Raw genomic sequence first — 16,253 nt, 5'->3', positions numbered from 1 at the left:
AGCCCCTGTAGTTCTTCTGTATACCAAGGGGCCAATTTTGAAGCAAGTCGGAGAGGACGCTTAGGAGCAATCATGTCTACTGCCCCAGTGAGTTTGCTGTTCCAATTCTCCACCAGGGCATCAACAGGATCACCAGCAGAGCCAACACTAAATCCCTCCAAGGCTTCTTGAAATCCTATTGGATCCAATAACCTTCTCGGGCAGATCATCCTAATAGGTCCCTCGCCCCTGTGAAGGTGGGAAGTGATTGTGAGTCTGACCTTAACCAGATGGTGGTCCGTCCATGACAATGGGGAAATCACAGAATTCCCCACTCATGGAACACCACCCTGAACAGAGTGAAAGACCAAATCAAGCATGTGACCAGCAATGTGCATCGGCCCCGAGACCACTTGGGATAGGCCCATAGTCGGCATGGCCGTTATGAACTCCCGAGCCGCCCTGGACAAATTGGTCCCAAAGTGAACATTGAAGTCCCCCAGCACCACAAGCCTGGGAGACTCCAACACCAAGTCCAAGACCAAGTCCATCAGCTCGGTTAGAGACTCTATTGAGCAGTGGGGTGATTGGTACACCAACAGAAGTCCCAGTCTATCCCTGGTCCCCAGACTTAAGTACACACATTCGATATGGTCCGACACTCTAACAGGGATCCTGGTAAGGGAAAGATTATTCTTATAGACCACAACCACTTCACCTCCCTGCCGATGGTCCCTCACCCACTCCTCAACAGAGTAGCCTGGAAGAAGAAGCTGGGACCACACTGGGCCCCCAGCCTCCCCCAGCCAGGTCTCTGTAATACATACCAGGATGGCACCTTCATCCAGAATCAAATCATGGATGGTTTCTGATTTGTTCTGGACCGACCTGGCATTGCAGAGGAGTAAGGTGAGGTTCCAAAGATGATCGGCACTGCTCCCCAAGGTCAAAGAGCTGGCAGGACAGCCAGAAGGGGAACAGCTATTAGATTTCCAAGTCCACTTCCCCTGTAATGACCCACTGACCTGACAACGTTACTTCTTCTGTTCCCCACCACAACTGGAATGACCGCCCCACAGTCAGTGGACACACCCTGTTGCCCCATCTCCAGTTAAGCACAGACACATTCTAAGAATGTATCACCCAGGACAAATTAAAACAGAAGCTCCACCACTATTAAATGCCCCCCCCCCATACAGATACCTAGGCCAAGAGACCTGGCCCTCGCTGTCTCCTGAAGTGGCTCCCTCAAAGGGGCAACCCCCTTTTGTGTCACCCCTTCGGTGGTGACTCCGCCGGTGGCGGGCCCGCTGCCCCTGGCAGAAGCCTATATAGCCCTGAGCAGGCAGCTCTAGGCAGATGGAATGCAGGAAACTGCCAAGTCACCCTCCTCCCCGGCCCCAATCCTGCAAAGACTCACCTCAGCACAGCAGCCAGTCCTGGGGGGCAGATAACAGACAGGGGGGCAGCAGGAGAGGCAAACAGGCAGGCACCCAGTCTCACACCCTGGGGTCTACCTAGGAGCAGATGTTGTCTCTCCTCTTCTCTCTCCTGCAAGCTTCTGATGGCAGCTAAAGCTAAATATGTAATGATCAGGACTTTTAGTATGTTACAACAGTATCCTTGGCATCTCTACCAATTTTCAAAACTTTGGAATTTTTCTCCAATGTTTGCTCTAAAATGACCAGACTATCCCATTTCAATGCATCACAAAACAAAAGCGATAGTTTTCTGAAGCATTTTGAAGCTAAAAACCAGCAACAGTATAACACTGGTACAGGACCACTATCACTGGTAACACACTGGAAGTTCTGAAGACTTTAAGGCAGGTATATTTTTTCACATAAAACATTTTATTTCATCTTCTTGAAGCTGAAAGTAGCTTACATAAATTAACAACAAATGATAATCAAAAATATCATTAAATAGACAGCAAAACAAAAACAGAGCAACCACATTTAATTGCCAAACTAGCACCTAACCTGCAAGTTCAAAATGGAGGTGCAAAAACCCTTTCCAAGGGTCTGTATTCAGCTTCTGTTCACCCAGCCACTGCCTCCTCACCTTAGTTCAGAACAGAAGCATTTAATATCTGTTATCCTGGATACTTTTAACTAGACTTGTGTTTTTAAATTGTTTTAAGGTTTTAATTTCTGTTTTGTTTTATGTTCTTGTAAACCACCAGAGGCAGCAGTTTATGGCAGTGTACAAATAATAAATAAATAAATGCATAAATATTTGATAACAGAAATATCTAGTTGGTTTTATCAGCATATTGATAATACTTCACTCCAAATATATTGTACTGATTATGTCTATGAAGGTTCAAGATGCTAAATAACTTGTGTTTATTATTTATTTATTTGATTTATATACTGCCTGATGCAAATGCTCTAGGTGGTTCACAAAAATAAATACCAATACCAATGTTTCAATACCAATCTGTGGAAGAGCACACTCCAGTCCCCATAGGGCTGAGGTGCACTGGACTACTGCCTGTATTCTGTGGTCACAGCATAATAAAGCCACAGCATGGAGCACAGGATATGGGCCACATAACAAATGATAAATCATGCTAGATTCTAGGTGTTGTTGTAACCATTGCCTTACTTCTGAGCTGTCTAAATGTATAGTTAAAACATTTCAGTGGTGACCAGATATCCAGCTATTCTAAAACTTATTAAATTTGTTTTTGCTGAGTTCACAATAATAAAATAATAATTAATAAACATAGGGCAGCATCCTAGCCAGTGGTCTATATCACTCCTCTGGAGTCTAATGATGAAGCATTAATCTAGAAGCCACTGATCAGTCTTAAAACATCAACAAAATATAAGCAGCATTAAACTGAGTCAGCGGTTCCAAATCCGCATCAACAGGCAGCGTATCAGCAGAGAAAACCAAAGCTATTCCAAACCAAAAGCATGCTATTACTGTATTTCTCCAAGTTGAAGATGTTTCTGAATTTAAGATGACCCCCTTTAAAAATACAGGTTACATTGTATTTACTTGAATTTAAGACAACTGCTTGATTTCTAAAACTAAACAACTTGGGGGAAAAACTTAGTCTTGGATTCGGGTAAATACTGTAACTGTGTGAATTAGTGAGTGAAGAAATCACTTGCTTTTCTGTTCCTGTTTTGTAGTTTAAATACTCTGGATTGTTTCTCATCTCTCCCCACCCTACATCTGAACAGGTGCTGATCTGTGAAAATAATCGTTATAAAATAACAGTGATAAGACATAACCCCATCAGTTTACTTTACACTATCAAAAGACAAGAGAGATCACCTGAAGACAGAGAAAAAGCATTTACCCTTTTCGTTCTATGCTACGACTGCTGGTGATTCTGTATACTCTCTTGTGCTTGCTGTGTATGATGTGAAAGCTGATCTGGTTAAGAAAAATGATAGACCTGCCTCCTATGCTGCCCTCTAGGCATTGTTATCTCTGAGCGATTGGCTCTTTAGGCAACAGGTTTCCCAATCACAAGCAAGAATATCATTTACATGATGAGAGAATATGTTGCCCATATATTCGAGGACATGTAGATTTTGTTTATTATTTTCCACTTTTCAACACCAATGTCCTCAAATCAGTTTACATAGCAAAAGAAATGGAACAATGGTTTCCTGTATCATGGGGTTAGTAAGTAAAGTGTGCTGTCAAGTCGATTTCGACTCCTGGCATTCACAGAGCCCTGTGGTTTTCTTTTGGTAGAATATAAGAGGGGTTTACCATTGCCTCCTCCCACATAGTGAGATGATGCCTTTCAGCATCTTCCTATATCGGTGCTGCCCAATATAGGTGTTTCTGGGAAACATACCAGCGGGGATTCGAACTGGCAACCTTCTGCTTGTTAGTCGAGCATTTCCCTGCTGCGCTACTTAAGGTGACCCATCACAGGGTTAACAGTCTGCAAAAAAACACAAGGGAGATACCAGGAAACAGCCATTGGGAGAGATGCTAGGCTGGCATGAATAAGGAAAATTGCGCTCCCACAGCTATATATAAGAAAATCACCACTTTAAAAGGTGCCCCTTTGCCCAGTTAGCAGGAGTTGAAGTATGCCTTACTGAGGTAGGAAATGCAAATAAATAAATTCCCAACACAATCCGAAATACATTTATTCAGTAGTAAATCCCACTGAAGAAGTCAGTACTACTTCCTAGCAAGGAAGCCTAATTTTCCTCATTGATACAAATAGGCTCCTCCCACATAAAACAAATTACTTGAGATTAACAAGTCATTAATTTTAAGTGCAACTTACTTTAATAGAAATATCAACATACAAACAGAGTTGCAGCCTGTAATTTAGTTCTGAGTACACCAGCAGCTGGATGCTGGGGGCGGGGGCGGCGGGGCGGGGAAGGCTGTACTGTACTAATATTTGCCTCCTATGCAAAGTATGCATTATTCCTAGTTGGCATCCTGTGGTCTGCCTGGGCTTTTCAGAGCAAAACAGAAGAAACTTCTTAGAATGAAATATATTGCATACAGATTTGTGTTTCATGTTCACCTGTAAGTTACAATGTAATAATGGCCTGTTCCTAACTTTATCTTGATTCAACATAACCTGCAGCTTATTTTAGGTCAGTAGAAACTGGCCTCTTGAGAAGTTCAGAATTTAGAAATTTGGAGTTACAGGTTCTTCATGAAATGTTGCATGGCTTGTCTCCAGTAAACTAGTTTTGCTATACATCTTATGACCTATGGCATAAGGCAGTTGTTAAAACAATCCTAATCTATGATGAAAATTGCTGTGTAATATCAAAAACTGATGTGGAAAGTTGTGATATTGATATCTGTATCAAATGTCTAATAGTGTGTCTCCCTATTATCGAGGATAAAACCCTTTGAATAAACTGACCAAGTTTTGTGTATGAATTGTTTGTTCCATTTATATTTAAAATTCTTATATTTAAAATTCTTTCTTTATGCCCGTTTACTCTTTTATAAGGAGAAAATCCCATGCTAAGCCCATGAGATTTTTCCTTTGGGGGATGAAAAGAATATGTGCACTTTCTATAGTAAGATCTAAACTACTCATATATAATCCTATTTAAATACTGAGAGATTACTTTTTAAAAAAAATAGTGTGTTCCACTTATTTCAACAGAACTTCAGTCCATTGTAGCAACATTATTCCTGGGATTTTTTTTAATTACAAAAGAGCACCAACCCTCTTCTAGGCTCCTAGGGGCTAAGCAGTTCAATCTAAGGATATACCTAGCCTCTTTTAACAAGATCCTATAAGGGCATGAGGGTATATGTCCTAAAGCCCAGATGAAAAGTATGTTTCTGTTGTAACCAATGTTTAACCAATTGTGCTTTGGTATTTTTGTGTGTGATGTTGCATAACTGCTCACCTGTCCTCTTTTTTTTAGTTCTAATAGTTTTGCCCACATACAGTAGATGACAGGAACACTAAACAATATAAACTACAGAGGCAGAATTACATGTGGTAAAACGATATAAAGTGTATGTCTTGGTCAACAGGATTGGCAAATTCATTATGTTTAGAAGTGTAGTGGCAGTATTCACAATTTCCACAAGTGAAGTCTCCTTGGTGTAGACTAGATCCAAATATGAGAATGGATTGTTTTATGCGAAGGGAGGTATCACTTTGGACAAGCCAGTAAGAAATGTTTCTCATATGTCTAAAGGAAAGGATAGGCTTAGACTGACAGCAAGGAGTATCTGAGACCAAAAACCAATTTTTTAAAAATTGCCTTTGTAAGCCTGGTGCCTATATGGTTAAATAGAAGAGTACATATGACTTTACTACAATTATCAGAACTAGGTTTCTGATGCATTAGTATCTCATTGTTGATGAGCAACTCTAATTCTGGCTTGTATGACCGATAGGGGATAACCTCTATGCATAAAGTCTCTCTGTAACTTGTCTGATTCTGCAAGAAAATCCCATTCTAGAGAGCAATTCCATTTGACTCTTAAAAATAAACCATTTGGCAAATTATGTCTGACATGTCTGGAGTGACAACTATCAAATCTGAGCACAGTGTTGCAATCTGTGGTTTAGTTTTTGGTTGTTTTTGTTTTTTTAAAAAAATAGGGAGGTGTGTATCTGTGGACCAGATCTTTTGACTAGCACATTTAAAAAATGAACCTGGAAAAAAAAAATCAGCCTGTAGAACAAACTGGATACTGTATGATTAATCCATGAATGAAATTCATGAAGTTGATGCAAGTTGCCCTTCCAAATAAAGAAAATATCACCAATGAAGCAGCAACTGAATAAATTAAGAAAAAGGATGATTGATATGATTTTCAAGATGTAAAACAGAAATTACAAATATTCTGCTAAAATAAAACTTTGGTTTTTTTGAAGTTAAACTTTGATTTGTTAGTTGGCTAACCTAAATGGGAATGGCCTGGTTATGGCTATTGTGGGAGATATTACTGTAGCAGTGGGCAGAAGGTAGACCAGGATCTCTGGATAATTTGCAGTGGATTGGCAAATGTTTCTTAACAGCAACTAAAAGTTTTCCCTGCTCTCAATAAGACTGTTAGAATCCCTGTTCTGAAGCAACTCAGATATGCATTTATACTTGAAGTTGCAAGTCATCCAAGAGTACGGCTCTTAGAGTGAATTAAGTAATTGGCTCTGCTCCCATCTCCCTTAACGGAGTCATTAGTCTGTAATGGCGCTAATTGGTGGACCACAACATTCTTTCTTATAGAATCCATAGTAGATTCCACAAACCCAAAGTTTATCCACAGTAAAGGCCAGACCACCCACCCCCTGCAAAATAAAAGTGTACTATGGGTTGAAGGGGCCATATATGTATCCCCTCAATCCAGCCTCCATTTCAAGGCTCAAAATAGTTTGGTATTGCTGGTGGAATGGCTTCTAGGAATGTAGAAAAAAACAGAGAAGCACCTAGTCAAGATGTTAAAAAGGGAGACCGAAGTCCCATGGTGCTGTGAAATTGTTTACTGGAGCATAATGCGTATCGGCCGAAGCTTTCTTTGGGGCAAAGACACATAATGAAATGTACTGAATGTTTAAAATATGCAAACTCTGAATACTTAAAAAAAAAACAATTATAACAAAATTATACACTTACATATTTTCCTATGAAATCCTGTCATAAAAAACCAACTTCTCCAAAAACAGTAAAAGCCTAAGGACTTGGTTTTACAAAAACAACAATTCCAAGAATAACAATTCTGAAAAGCAGCATGCAGATACTTACATTCTTAGACTAGCCAAGACTCCTTGAGCAGACTTACTGCTATCTTCCTCCCATGAGCTTATCCCATTTTCCATTTTAACAACAGATTTATAGCCTTAGATAATGACCCAGCTGCACGTCATTATCTAACCCACTACTAGAATCATGCTTTTAAAAAGGAGAATGCCCCTCAATTAGGCATTGCTCCAAAGTCTAACTCCTCATTCAAACAGCCAGGAATCAAGTTGTTTAACTCAAGAATCCACCATGTCTCCCTCCTGAGTAGGACTCTATCATGGCCATAATGTGTTTTAGTTTGCCCCTGGAGAAGGCTTTAGCCGATACGTGTTGGGCTCCAATAAACAATTTCACAGCACCGTAGGACTTTGGTCTCCCCTTTTTGGTATCAAAATGGCTTCTAGGACCACTAAGGTTGCTGTGTGAAAGGTGGTGGTGTAGTTTTCATGCACACCCCTATATGGTAATCACCAATAGCAAGCAACACTACTCCCCTCCTCTGCAACATTCTGCAATGCTGTTATTCTTAGAGGTTTATGTTTTAAAAACACTTTCCAGGCTGAATGCTTATCGACCCTTCTGCATTCATGTAGATTCATGTGCGCGTGTGTGTTTGTGCATTTCTGGGTTTGTAAAAGAATGTATAGGCACTCAACAGTCCTCCCTGCAAAGTAGCCAAAAACATATTTGTTAAATGATCATTTTTATTTTACCAATTTCATGCAACCATATTGTATGTAAAGTCTAGAATTATTTAATTAATGCATTATAGAAAACAATATTGTACACATACATGTTTTATGTCTTCAAGAGCTAATCATTTTACACATTCAAATTAAAGTTAGTATAAAAGGAGATAGTTGTCCACATCTGGAAACTGCAAGAACAACAAAAGTCTGCCATGAGGTACTGCACAAGGATCTAACAGACAACACAGGCAAGTTCTGCATGCTCTCATCACTACATGTCACTTCCCTCCACTGTTCAGCATTCTTAAATTACATTTTAGCAAAATACCATTTCTGTGCACAGAAGCCAGTTTCTGAATTTAAACTGCTACAGCAAGCCACAGGCCCAGAATCTCCAGTGTGTATATCCAGAAGTATCATTGTTTCATTATTCTGTATCATTTTCATTCTGTATACCCAGAAATATCATTACTGTGTTACCATTTCTGTACTTTTTTCTCACTAACATACTGGCCATGAGGCCCATCAGCACCAGCGGGTAAAAGGGCTAAATACACTGGAGTCTCTGCTCCCTCATCTGGAGTTTTGGGGGCTTTAGGACCTGCCATGTCAGTCCTGACCCACCCAGGGCAACAGGCATTCAGGAGAATGCCATCACCTTTCCTTGTCTCATTCAGTCGCCTTGCTTGAATTCTGGACAGAACTGTCACTCCTAGTTTGGACACCCCATAAGCAGTATTTGGCCAGCCCTCCTTCTCATGTATCCCCTTCTTGGCGTCTTGCACAAATTTATCCATGAGCTTTACTAGCTCCTCTTCAGTGATTGTGTCACTGCGAAACTTCTGCTGCAGGTCTTGGCTGCATCTGGATAATGCTGAAGCACCATTCATGCTAGATACATTCACGACTCTGCCTGTTAAAAAGAAAAGCGTTAGAGGACTAGAAGCAATTCTGTGGCAATAATCAAGGTTTTTCCTTACACTACAAGGTACACACTTCCCATTTTCTGTTGAAGTAAAATTCAGAAGAGATTTCCCTCAGGGAGGGCAAGACTGATCAGGGGATTTTGCTTCCTCATGTAACATGATAAATGGCTTATCCCCTTAAGCAGTTTAGACGATGTTACAGCTGGCTGGTTTTTCTTTTTCCTTTCCCCCTCTACTCATTTTTTTTGCTCCCTTCTCTCTTTTTTCCAACGATGTCCTTAGGAATACCTCTTTTTTAGATTTCAACAGCATTTAAATCAATTTTTACATAGAGTGTTTAGATTTTCAATTTTTATACCAAAGATTCCATTTAGATATTGAAACTATTTACACCTTGCCACTTATAAGCCTTTACATATTTTTTTACACTTTATTATATAAATATAAACATGGTCTTACTCATTTTTAGTTACGTAGGAGACAGCCTGATATTATTACTTGTTTTACTACTTAGCAAAGCTCGGTTAACCTGCACCTTCTCTAATAAATCTTGATGTTCACAAATTTATTGAATACTGTACTAGATATTTAACTCTTGCATCAAATATAATTTTTAGATATCAAAGCTTTTACATATATTTCAATTAGTAGTATATAACAACCACTAGTAATACAATATTCTTTTATTTACCTTTGGTACTGTATGCTTGGTACTACTGTTTTACCTTATTATATAGTAAATATTACTTTATTCTATCGAGTTATATCTTTTTAATCTGTATTTTAGTTTAACAAATCTTATGTTACCTTATGTTTTCCTTTTTTATTATTCTTCCTTTTCTAATAAGTTTTTTGCGAGGTTTTGTTTGTTTGTTAGACCTCGGTAATTACCATAATGTTTTGACTAGAGATTTGGGAGGTATTTACCTGTTCTTTACCCTTTGCTAAGCTAGGTAAATTCGGTGTGAATTGTTTTCATGGGCATTTAGATTTCTGAACTGTTCGTTTATGGTTTTACTCTGTTAATTGAGTGTTCGGTGATGGATTGGCAGTGGTTCCTTTCAGGATATTCTATGTAACCATGCTCTCTTGGAAATTTTGGATGTACTCTTGTTTTTATTTTATTCTCTTTCTAAATAAAACTATTTATTTTTAAGCAGTTTAGACGATGTTACTAAATTACTATTCAATGAAAAATATAGTCAATCCATATATTAATATATCAATATCACTCAGTTAAGGCTGGTTAGAACAATCATATATTAATATTAATTTCACAAAGACACAAATAATCATAAAGTATCACAGAGTGTAAATACATGAATAGGACAGGAGAAATACATATAATGTGGAAAAATAGTAGTCAATATAACCCATCATACATAAGCCATATAAAGGCTGGAAAAAGCAGGTGTTTAAAGGAGGAGAAACTAAGCTCCTATATAGACGCAATGGGTAAAGTCTCTGATGTTTCCTTGGTGGATCGTTCCCATTCACGTAGGAGATAAGATAATCCTCATGGGTCAATGAAGTAACAAAGGGTTGTAATACACTTAATTCCAGATCCAAAGACTTAAACAGCTGGCTGAGATGGGTGCATTCAAATTTCCAGAATGTATGAGAACTATATTTTTCATTGAGTATATGTATTAGTCTTGTCCACTGCATTTGCTTATTCTATCAACACGTTTTTTCTTACTAAATTACTACTGGCACTGCAAAAATAACTCTAGGACTGGGCACCTTATTCTTTCCTGTTCTTGAACTGGGACATACTGTCTCTGTGATATTTATTTATAAATATCTATGTAACCGCTTTGGGAAATTTGTTGAAAAGCGGTATATAAATATTCGTCATTTTTGTGTAGTAGGCTACTTTGGAAGGATATTAGTGTGGAATCAGTGGGAGCGGATGCATAAAACGATCCCCTGCAATGCAGGCATTTGGACTAGAGGACCAAGTCCACATGAACTGTGATATACTAGTGGGGCACATTACATCCTGGAGCTCAACTCTCTATTTTGCAGAGTGTACATTTATGAACTACATGCTGATTAGTGAACTTTAAGACACTGCAAATGCAATCCGAGTTAAAAGGATAATGACAAAATAATTCCTTTCTTACAGTCTCATCCTATGTATATGCTTATTTGACCGTGTCCCACTGAGTTCAATAGGGTTTATCCTCAAGTAAGTATGCACAGAGTTTGTTTCCCTACAGGGACCCACAAATTTAGGCTTAGCTCGCTAGCCAGCTATTATTTGTGGTTGCCACCAATCCCCTCTCTTCCCTCAGATCCTTTCTGGCACATGCAGAGTTCTTAGGAATTCTTGTCATTGGCACTGAGATTTGGAGATAGTAAGAAACAGAGAGAGCGTTCTCTTACTGCTCAGAAAGGATCCCTGCTGATTCTTACCTTCTCAAAAATGGCAGTGGAAATGAGCTCAGAGTGGTCCTGGGTGTCCTGTTCACCAAAGGGTGGGGGCACTTGCCACTGGCGAGCAGGCAAGGGGATGTGTAGAGGTCTGCCTAAGTTATATGTTTTCTTCAGTTATATTTTCTCCCTGCATCTCCTTGTCTTTCTGTTCTTTTTCTAAGGACTCTCCATGCCCTGAAATCAGCAAAAACTCTAGAAACATCAGTTTGACTCAGAAGGACCAGTTGGCAAAAATATGCTTTTAGTTCTGGCAGAACACATAGGATGAATATACAAAGGTTACCAGCTGCAGTAGCACAGTGACCTATACCCTAATACAGAGATTCCCATCCTTGGATCCCCAGAATTGTTGGACTACAATTCCCAGTGGCTGGAGATGATGGGATCTGTAGTTCAACAACATCTGGGGACCCAAGGTTGGGAACATCTGCCCTAATTAATGCCAATATCTTTTCATTGGTAAAATGGGAATCATAGCAGTTCTATAACAACACCCATCATGACATGTGCGAACTACCCTGGCCATCCCTAAAACTTAGCTAGATATAAAGGTCATTCACACAACCAGACTGGGGTAGTTGTGGGGGAAGGCAGGCTCTTACCTGCCTCCTCGCAAATGACCGGAGGCCTCTTCCTTGCTCTGCTGATTGTGTGCCAAGACGACCAGCACGGCCATGATTGGCAGAGCTGGGATCAAGGAGGAAGTCCTTTAGTACCCCCCCCCAATGCACCACATGAGTTCTGCAGTGCATTGGGGGAGTTCCATGCTGTCAGGTGCACCTTCTGCATCGCTCTGTGGAAGCTCAGGCTGCTGGTAGCCCAAGCTTCCACACAACCAGGTGGTGAGGTAGGAAGGAACATGTGCACCCTCCAACCTCACTTTTAGGCCATGCACGAAACCTGGGCTACCCAGCGAAGGAGCACTGGGATTGGGACCAATCTGGGTGGTTCTCACTTGTAACATAGGAAGCTGCCATATACTGAGTCAGAGCATTGGTCTATCTAGCTCAGTATTGTCTTCACAGACTGGCAGCAGCTTCTCCAAGGTTGCAGGCAGGAATCTCTCTCAGCCCTATCTTGGAGAAGCCAGGGAGGGAACTTGAAACTTCCTGCTCTTCCCAGAGCAGCGGCTCCATCTCCTGAGGGGAATATCTTACAGTGTTCACACTTCTAGTCTCCTTTTCATATGCAACCATGGCAGACCCTGCTTAGCTAAGGGGACAAGTCATGCTTGCTACCACAAGACCAGCTCTCCTCCACAGTGTCACTGTTTCTAAGCATAAGAGCATTCTTAGATTAATTTACCTCTAGTAAGTACTTCTATAAGATATGCAATCTGAAACAGATTATTTGGAAGGCTTTCCCATTCATTTCAATAATTCTCCTTCATAAGGCTACTATAAAGTTGAAATCAGTGGGACTTATTCCAAAAGAAATGAAGTTATGATCAAAGGTTCAAATGTTCTAAGGCATTAAGAAAAGCCTAAGAAATAGGACAGATAATTCTGACTGAATTAAACATTCTAGATTTAGAAAATATATTTTCTGTTATCATTTTCCCTATTATCTATTTGTGAAGTTTCTTCTGCACTTTTCATAACAAGTAAAAGGATTCGCTCTTTGTGAAAATGAATTTCCCTCAGAATCTTTACTGTGGTGCACTTACCATTAGGCTTTAACAGCGGTAGTAGCTCTCTACAAACATCCCTGGTTGCCAAAAAGTTTGTTCTCAGTGTGACTTCTGCTTGTATAGCAAATGGAGTTGTATCTGCAACTGTTTGTTTTTTTTTTTCATTTGGCAGGAAAAAGCACACAGAAATAACAACTGAATCTGCAAATCCAAATATCTTTAAAATATATTTGTTTCTCCTATACTTAATGACATTTTGAATATTACTTAAGATATATAAAAAGACTGTGGTGGTCATAAAAATTAAAACATTAAAAAGGTGGAATGATGCCATAAACAACGAACTGGAAATATGATCATGCAACAATGCCTACACACATTTTATATAACTGGAGTTGATTTTTCTTTCTTTTTATTGTCATTTCCTTTCCCTTCTAAGAGCTTTGTAAATTATACATACATACTACAGTACTATTAATTTCCAACCAGTGTCAATGACCATAAATGATACAAAAATACAGTTTCTAATAATCTCTGCTAGGAAATGGTTTAGCAAAACTTCAAATAAATTTAGGGGAATGGAATTTGGAATAATTTTCTAATGTGTCAACTCTTGACAGACCTCAAGGTACGGTGTATTTCAGGAAAGAAAGGCTTTATTCCTATGGACATTTCTTCTTATGCAATTATTGAGTCTGTCTTAACAGTTCTGGTAACTAAGCAATCAAAATAAAAATTTCAGTGCCTAAAATGCAGTATTCCATATTTAACATTAGTGTTTCCAAAGATGCTGCTTCTGCATTTTACCTTTGAAAGCAATTCCTGCGTTGTTGACCAGCACATTAAGTCCTCCATATTTCTCCTTCAGGAAATCACGGAGGATTTGAATACTTTGCAGGTCATTGATGTCCAGCTGGTGGAAAAGTGGCTTCAGCCCTTCATCCTGCAGCTTTGCCACTGCATCCTTGCCTCGTTCGATGTCCCGGGATGTCAGATATACGTCCCCGGAGAACTGCTTACACAAAGCCCGTACAATGGCAAACCCAATGCCTTTGTTGGATCCGGTCACCACAGCTACTTGGGTGCTGGACATTCTTCCTATTACATGAATGCCGAATCAACTTCCTAGCAACAGTAATATAAATAAGAACGAATATTCCTACTTTCCTTTCACTATCTCTATAACTGGACTACATTTTGTCCAAATCGGTTAAGCAGTCCACAAGTTAGCCCCTTTGCACCTCAAATGTTAACGCATCCACCATCTTTAATCAGGGCGGATGACATCACAAACTACACCACTGAGGTATCTCTATGTGTCCATAAAACTGTACCTATTTGGTTCATACTGGCTCAGGCACTGCGAAGTTGATAGGGGGACACAGAGACATACACACTCACAGAATGCCAGATGATCTCATAAGCCTGCTGGAAATAGGCTAAAAAGGACAAAATATCAATAATTTGTTGCAATGAATTACTGTGTGGTGCAACACTGGATATCTTTATTGATGACATGCATTTAAAAGTCCACATATTGTTAACCCTGTTAACTGGGCAAAGAGGCATCTTTTTAGTGTGGTGATTCTCTTTATTTAGCAGAGAGAAAGTAACTGGCCTTATCCACCCCCAGCACAGTACTTCCAGTGACTGTTGCTGGTGTCTCTCATGTTTCTTTTTAGATTGTGAGCCCTTTAATCCATCTTATTTATTATTTCTCTATGTAAACCGCTTTGGAACCTTTTGTTGAAAAGTGGTATATAAATATTTGTTGTTTTGCATAGTTCATCCATTATGCCTGCTTCAATGCACCAGGAAGCAAAAGAAAGAATTTTAAAAGATATTTTGCACTTGGAAAATAGCAAGAGTGTGGGACCATTAGCACTGGTAGCATTTGGGAAGCTGTGCATACTCCAAGACAAGTACAGTCACCCCTTGCCAGCCACGGTTTTACCAGTGGTTTTGAGTATATGCGAACAGGAAATTGTGACAGGTCTTGCCAATTGAGACCCGAGTATCCATGGTTGGCGAGGGTTTTTAGTGATTTGGGGGTGGGCAGTTCAGAGGTTTGATCTGCCAATTCTTCTTGATGACTCTTGGTGATATTACAGGATTTAAAAAGGCATTTTCCCTTTATTTTTAGGTCTTTTGGGGGTCATGGTTTCCCTAACCCCATTTCCCATAGACTTCAATGCCTCGCCAACAGCGAATTTGCCAACGGCTTTGCCATAATGGCACCCTAGCAGTTGGCAAGGGATGACTGTATTGCTCAAGGTTATTCTGTGGCACGTCAGCAACGAAAGCACAATCCAGTAATAACATGAAGCAAAGTACAAAGTTCAAATGCATAGTGCTATGCTACCAGTGTTGGTGCAGCCACAGCCTTACGTTGGGGCAGGGTAAATGTGAGCAGCTACAACCCTCAAACAGGCCTGGGAGATAGAAAGACATCATGACAAAGGGGAAGCACAATTTTGTTGATATACTACTTTACTTTGTTAAAAATATAGTCTTAGGAGAGGTGCAGATGGGCTAATGCAGAAAAATGAAAGTTGGCAATATTTTCCAGAATTATCATGTTGCACTTACCAACTCTAAAGTACATTTACCTGATTTTATTATAATGAAATGAATAAAATACGATTTCTAATATCAGGAAAGTAAGAAAAGCCACAATAGTGATTGTGTGCAATATACATATATACACACACAGGCTTATATGCCAGTCATTTCACTAAACCCCAGTGTGCCCAAGGAAACATAACCACTATGCAGCGTGGTCCAGTCTATCAGCAACAGTAGAGGAGAGTTTTACAGAAGTCTTATGGAGAAACCATAATAGTTTTGCCAATAAGCACACACTTCAAACAATCAACACGCATCCCGCGTATTATGGCCAAAAGGCACACGCATCACTCACACACAATCACACACGCGCGCAGAGAGATACGGTCTGAACGCTTTTAATGCAATGAAAAATCGGCTGATTTTTGTTTTTAAAATGAAAGTTCCTTAATAATGAATACCGAAAGAAAGCAAAAGCACTGTTTGAGTGTTAGAAAATGAAGCCTTATGTACAGGGACTGCTGCGAGGAACGGGGTGGGGGAGAAGAGGAAGACAGAAGAAGAAGCTGTGTGCATATATAGATAAAGTTGCAAACCTCAACGTACACTTATTTCTTGCTTTTATTCCCCACAATCTCTTGAGCAGTCAACACGTACTTACGTCTTACACAAACAACGAAAAGAGGACTCTGCCCTATGGGGAAATGAAGACGTATATTCCCCCCCCTCCAATGGGAAGCCAGCCTCGTCCAAACGCTTCTCCCTTTCAACAGATGATTGGCTGGAAAGGCTTGTCCGCCGAAGAGCA

The 16,253-nt window shown here is 39.8% G+C and overlaps 1 protein-coding gene across 5 annotated transcripts; it reads right to left on the bottom strand.

Annotated features, from left to right (window-relative positions):
• Positions 1-7,882: 7,882 nt before the first annotated feature.
• LOC128350979 (carbonyl reductase [NADPH] 1-like) lies at positions 7,883-16,248 on the bottom strand. 5 transcript variants are annotated; one of them, XM_053309978.1, is made up of 4 exons: positions 16,107-16,248; positions 13,688-14,005; positions 12,917-13,024; positions 7,883-8,798 (listed from the first exon to the last, which is right to left on the bottom strand). In XM_053309978.1, the coding sequence occupies exons 2-4, from the start codon at positions 13,971-13,973 to the stop codon at positions 8,362-8,364; spliced, it is 831 nt and encodes a 276-aa protein (XP_053165953.1). In that variant the 5' UTR covers positions 13,974-14,005; positions 16,107-16,248; the 3' UTR covers positions 7,883-8,361. The 5 variants fall into 5 exon arrangements, with proteins under 5 accessions (XP_053165953.1, XP_053165951.1, XP_053165954.1 ...); XM_053309976.1 differs by having other exon boundaries at positions 16,052-16,186; XM_053309979.1 differs by having other exon boundaries at positions 13,688-13,978; positions 16,052-16,175.
• Positions 16,249-16,253: the final 5 nt, after the last annotated feature.

The sequence above is a fragment of the Hemicordylus capensis genome, chromosome 3 (genome assembly GCF_027244095.1).
Source record: "Hemicordylus capensis ecotype Gifberg chromosome 3, rHemCap1.1.pri, whole genome shotgun sequence".
Lineage (NCBI taxonomy): Eukaryota > Metazoa > Chordata > Lepidosauria > Squamata > Cordylidae > Hemicordylus > Hemicordylus capensis.
Note: the sequence above shows the minus strand (reverse complement) of the source record. Positions and strands in the feature narration are given on the sequence as shown.

What these genes read in the sequence shown, in the direction of transcription:
- LOC128350979 (XM_053309978.1), bottom strand. Translation starts at nt 13,973, where the DNA reads ATGTCCAGCACCCAAGTAGCTGTGGTGACCGGATCCAACAAAGGCATT. An exon ending in CGCAGGAATTGCTTTCAAAG is followed by an intron (nt 13,025 to 13,687) that starts GTAAAATGCAGA and finishes AAAAACAAACAG; the next exon opens with TTGCAGATACAACTCCATTT. An exon ending in ACCGCTGTTAAAGCCTAATG is followed by an intron (nt 8,799 to 12,916) that starts GTAAGTGCACCA and finishes TCTTTTTAACAG; the next exon opens with GCAGAGTCGTGAATGTATCT.